Source organism: Palaemon carinicauda, chromosome 28, assembly GCF_036898095.1.
Source record: "Palaemon carinicauda isolate YSFRI2023 chromosome 28, ASM3689809v2, whole genome shotgun sequence".
Classification (NCBI taxonomy): Eukaryota; Metazoa; Arthropoda; class Malacostraca; order Decapoda; family Palaemonidae; genus Palaemon; species Palaemon carinicauda.
This window is the reverse complement of record NC_090752.1, coordinates 51,817,312-51,823,610: the sequence shown is the minus strand read 5'-3', so window position 1 is coordinate 51,823,610 and position 6,299 is coordinate 51,817,312. Positions and strand designations below refer to the sequence as shown.

The 6,299-nt window shown below is 33.2% G+C and overlaps 1 protein-coding gene across 1 annotated transcript in view; it reads left to right on the top strand.

Annotated features, from left to right (window-relative positions):
* Positions 1–1,707: 1,707 nt before the first annotated feature.
* Positions 1,708–6,299, top strand: part of LOC137622029 (trypsin-3-like) — a 22,383-nt gene continuing 17,791 nt past the window's right edge. Inside the window, exons 1-2 of the mRNA XM_068352511.1 lie at positions 1,708–1,734; positions 2,440–2,724. Coding sequence (XP_068208612.1) covers positions 2,484–2,724 — 241 coding nt within the window. The 5' untranslated portion in view covers positions 1,708–1,734; positions 2,440–2,483. The remainder of the gene's footprint in view (positions 1,735–2,439; positions 2,725–6,299) is intronic.

Here is a 6,299-nt window from a genome sequence, read left to right as displayed (position 1 = left end):
GTAGGCGGACAAGCCCTATAGTTCAACCTCGGCCAGATCTTGCATACATTTAAAATAGGAATACTTGACGAAGACTCAAGAATGTTATTCTTTTCAAAGAAAAAGTGTGTGCTACTCACTTTGCATCCGCATTCTGTCAGGGCGCCACGCTGTCACAGTTCTTATCAACAATAGTCTTTTATGTTTGTCTTTGTTCGATTACGGAAATGTGCATTCTGCCCGAATTATTGACGAAGCAAATGCCCAGAAGCTTATAAGGGACTTTTTTAAATGGCAGGACATGATCAGAAATGAAACTATAAGATTACTCGAGTGCCATAATTGGATGAAATCATGGTGAGGTGTAGATGGAGATGGTTTTGGGCATGTTCTTCGCTCTTCCCAAGAGAGATAAGTTCACCAAACTTTCAATTGGGCTCCACAAGGCACTAGAAGAGTCGGAAGACCCAGGCCTACTTGAATGAGGACTATGAAGCGTAAAGTAGGAGAGGATGAATGGAGAAGTAGCGAATTAAAAGCTCATGATAGAAACGACTGGCTAAACCTAACTGAGGCCCTTTTCCTCAATAGGCGTAGGATGATGATGAGGATGATGATTATCTTTTTCTTACAATTTTTGCGTTGTAAGAAAGGGGCCTTCTATTCTATGAAGACTTATTTTACAAAATGGTTGGAATTCCGGGATAATTAGCTCGTTTTGCATATTAAGGTTGTTCAATGGACTGAATTGCAAATATTTATCATATAATCATCCCTTAAACGTTTGCGTAGATGCAGCTGGCCTTATGCCAGCAGATTAAAGCTCTTTCATCCAATTGTCCCTTTTTCTTTGTTTAATTATAATCACCAACAAAATACCGAATAAAAAAAATATCTTGGAATCTACTCCTCATGTAAATGCAACGTCACATCCAAAGAACTAAATACCCGCCACACTTTCCTGCAATATGAATGGTTGTTTCATATCCTCTGAGACTTCAGCAACTTACGTTTGACCTACCAGGATTCAGTTTCTTACGCTTTGAGTTTCCTGTGATAATCCGTACCAGGCAGAGGATTTAGAAACTGTTACAACAGCAAGTTTTGGTAGGTAGTCTAGCTACAGAAGCTATCACTAAACATCTTTCATTATGTTGTGAATGCAAGTTATATAACAAGCATTTTTTTCGATTGCAGATATGTTTTATTTATCAAAAGGGCATATATGTATATATATATATATATATATATATATATATATATATATATATATATATATATATATATATATACTTATTTATAGATATATGTGCATATATGTATATATGTGCGTGCGTATGTATGTTCATATATATATATATATATATATATATATATATATATATATATATATATATATATATATATATATATACATGCTTATTTATAGATATATGTGCATATATGTATATATGTGCGTGCGTATGTATATTCATATATATACTGTATATATATATATATATATATATATATATATATATATATATATATATATATATATATATATATATATATATATACATAGTTATATATGGGTATATGCATGAAAGTATGTTTACGCACATGACAGTAAGAAGACATATTGATGTTGCAATAATATAAAACGTTGCCTCTGCTCTCGGTGCATGTGTACTTGGAAATACCCATCTGTGACAGTCTGTCATTCATCTATTGAATGATCCATCAGACTTCAGTACACAAGGCTCATCGTGAAAGGTTGGTGTTCAGAAAACTTTCAAGAAAATAAGACTCCATTTTCAACCATCGTTTAATCTAGTATCGTGCATATATATATATATATATATATATATATATATATATATATATATATATATATATATATATATATATATATATATATATATATACTGTATATGTAGTGTATATATATATATATATATATATATATATATATATATATATATATATATATATGTATGTATGTACGTATATGTATGGCTGTGTGTAGGATACATATATATATATATATATATATATATATATATATATATATATATATATATATAGATAGATAGATAGATAGATAGATGTGTATATATATATATATATATATATATATATATATATATATAAAACATGTATATTCATGCATATATATATATATATATATATATATATATATATATATATATATATATATATATATATATATATGTAAAAGTGTGTATAAATACAAGTAAACATTTTAGATGTATATACCTGCATGTATATGACTTTTTGTAACTTTTGAGTTAATTCAATCATTTGAACATACTCAAACATACAAGCCATTAATATGTGTGTTGAAGCGTATCTGGCAAGAATCTACATTCTTGTGACCTAATTACGAGTTTATCGAACTATAAAGTTGTGAATCTCAACCAAAAGGAAATAGATTTCAGTTTCGAATCGACATTTCAGATCCAAGAAGAAGTTTCAAGAAAGAGCGACTTCCACAGGATACAATGTCCATCCCGATAGCCGCCCTCCAGCAGGAGCTGCTCTCCTTCCAGCTTCTGCAGTACCACATCCTGATGCCCAGTTTGCTGATTTCCAAGAGCGCTTCGGACTGCGAGGGATGCCCTAGTCTGGTCGAAAACAGAAGGGCTGCTGCCCTTTCCAACCACCTGGCTATCAATCATCTGTCTCATATGATCATTGGATATTTAAGAGACTTCCAGCCTTCGCTTAAACCGAACACAGAAGGTTTGATTTCTTCTTTTTCTTCTTCTTCCTGTGAGAGAGAGGAATTCTTTCTTGTTATTGGTTGTTTTTCTCAGTAAATGGTGGAATAGTACTAGAGTCCCTACGATTCACTTTTTAAAATGCAGGCCTTATGCCAGCAAGGGCTCGTAGACAATGTGTTAACCTAGCTCCGTTTACTCAAGATGTCAGTATGTGTTTCAAGCTGATACAGACACTAGGGAGTGTATGGGTCTTCCTTGTACCACGAATCTCGTGTAGGCCTATGTGTTTTCCATAAGAAAAACAACTGCATCTAAAATATCCATCGTTTTTTCTATTGTGATGGGACTGCATACGGCTTGAGTCCATGTGACTTTCATCAGTGACCCTATTTAAATTTGAAAATCTAAACACAGGTATGTTTTGATCCCACGAAATTTCTATGTTTGGAAAATTTGGGAATTTTAAATGTGTTTATCTCTTTGCCTATAACGATAATTATCAGGGATGAATAGATTAATATGCATTACTATGAGATTCAGGGCCTCTGTAACACGGTTTTTTCGCAATAATTTTTTATCTATGAATTTCATAAAAATAACGCTTCTTCAGCATGCACATTATATCTACACATAAATTTTGACTATATTCTGCATTACGTAGGTTGAATAAATTTGGTACTTATAATGTAAAAGTGACGTTTTTTTAAGACGGGCCAACTTACTTAGAGAAAAGGTTTCGAACACACTCGTTATGTAACTTATGACGGCATTTTTTCCCTCTTTCTCGATCGATGATTGGCTATACGTAACGAAGGCTATACCTCTGGCAACAATGACACAAAAGTTTAAATAAAAGCAAAGAAGTACACCTTTATGAACTCTGAAACCTCTCCACTGATAATTGTCATAATGAACAAAACAACAAAATATGTTAATAAATACAAAAACACTTCGATTATTAGTGTAACCTCCAAAATAAGTTTCCTAAGAAATTACAGTCTACTTTATAGGTCACAATCAGATTGACAAGGTATAGGGAATAGTTGGTAATTTTCAAAAACGTAGTAGACAAGCTTGATTTGATAACTGCTATATCCAATGTCAAGCTATTTTTATTTATTGTCTATTTACCTACCTATTTACTAAAAAAAAAAAAAAAAAAAAAAAAAGCCGGTACCGTATTTTGGCTTTAAACCTGCACCAATAATTATCGTCAGAATGATGAATTCATGAGGCTCCACCCACTTTGGCCACGATGTAATTCAGGATAACACTGAAGGCTATCATGGGCATTGTTGGATCAGAAAATTTAAATTCTGGCTATAAAAACTCATTTCTTGAGTAGTTGTAAGAAGTACTAAATGATCCTCAAAGATCCCAGCAGTTGGCCTAAACGTTTAATTCATGTATACTACTGTTGCAGCACTACTGCTACAGTAGTATTACTACGCTAGCACAGATACCCCCACCCACATTTATGTATCGTTCCGCCATTCATAAAGTCTTTGTCATGTTTTTTTCACTGTGCAATAAGCCATGGCCTCCTTGGAAATTAAGTTTAACATTAGATGATGGGTTATTTCATCAAGCTGACAAATTATGGTAACTGGATGTTATTGCCGATGTTGAAGCTAAAGATAAAGTATGGTATCATTCCTTCATTGCATTATCATCTTTACTACTATTTGTTTTGCTACATGTAGTAATTATTTTAAAGGATACATGAATTATGTTAACTTTACTTCTATAAATTCCCATTAGATGTACAAATAAAACTCCTAGAACGATTCATGATTTATTCACAAAATGCAGTCATGCCCAAAACATAGCCAAAACGGTCGTACGGCCTAAGAAGAAGAAAAAAATGATATCGGATGATCCGTTGGTCTGATGGAGAGTTTAGCACAAAATTCTTATTTTAACAAAAATAGTTATATAAAGACTGTTTACATACAATCTCTCTCTCTCTCTCTCTCTCTCTCTCTCTGTCTCTCTCTCTCTCTCTCTCTCTCTCTCTCTCTCTCTCTCTCTCTCTCTCTGGTGGCATAGTGAATAGTTAATGGAAATGTTCAAAAGCCTGAATGACATTACAAGTATTATAATCATGTTACGCTAAATACAAATCAGACCATAAATATTGGATTTAAACTAGAAACTGAATGATTACCTATTCAGGCTACAGTAAATATGGCCATGGGCTTTCTCTTGACTGTATAAAGTTGCAAGTCGTAAGACAAATGCAGTTTTGCAACCACGGGGCAATTCCAAATCCTGTTAGCCATTCTTGACTGTTATGGGTTTCAGAGCCGATGGAACAAGGTGAATGGGTGTCTGGTGGATGGGCGGGGCAAAATTTTGTCAAAAGGTGTTTACCAAAGACTATATACTGAAGGAAGATAGGAAGGCTCAGGCTTCTAACACACAAATGAGTGTGCTATGAAAAGATGCCAGATACTCCCATGCGAAACAAATGGCGCCATCTCTTGAGCGAGCAACCAAACATTCAGAGTGGTAATGCTTACGGGTACATAGGATAGAATTCGATTGTAAATTTTGCGACATATTTGTTCATAATTTGCATTACTATGTCAGTATATTTTTCTCACATATTCATGATATTTTTAAATTTTAGGTAACTAAATTGCAAATCATGTTTCTCAGTCTATTTTTCAGAAATTCAATAGCCATATCTCATGATTTAGTTAATTTTTTTGCAAATTTAAGTATTGTACAGTATATTACAACCATTTTTAAATGTTCTATACAATACCACATACAAATAAATTAAAACATACTGTATATCTGATTTGTTGAACTTAGCCACAAATGCTTATGTGTAGGCATACATTTAATTACAGTTTGTAGGCCACTGTAAGATGGAGAGATATTAGGTGTATAAAAACACAGTTGTATTTTATTTTTTATTGAAATGGAAAAGCATGATGCACTCACGTATAGTTTAATATTATAAACAAATAATTGTATAAATGTACAATCAGAAGGATCAAAATAACACAAAATTGTATCACACAAAAATAATCAAACGGGGGTTGGAAATAGAAATAAGGTAGCATACAAGCCAACAAAAAAATGAAAAACAAAAGAGATTTACTGTGGATGCCTTGCCTTAATCTTACATCCAATATCAGTGGGGCTTACTCATTAGCATCACATACTGCATGTATTATACTGTTTGGACTCACCGTTCTTTGTCCTTAGGGAACCTGTGAAATACCAAATGAGGATCGGTTTCTTTTTGTTTATGGCACACAACACACTTGTGTGACTTCTTTACTGTCGGCGCCATTTTTTCGTTTGAGTCAACTGTCAAATTCTGAATATAAACAAACAGACGACAAACGATGTAGACCTACAACGCCATCTGAAATCGGAGCAACCAACTATTGTGTTCACTTAGGAGTTGCCAACCAGCGTATTAACATTCTATTTTGAGCCTTCCTATCTTCCTTCTGTATATAGTCTTTGGTGTTTACATTGCTTACGTAATGAATGTTTTCGACTCTTGGCTCGTTATCACTGGCCATGGCGTCAGCTAGATCATTTTTACTCTATAAAATTTAAAACTATCGGGTT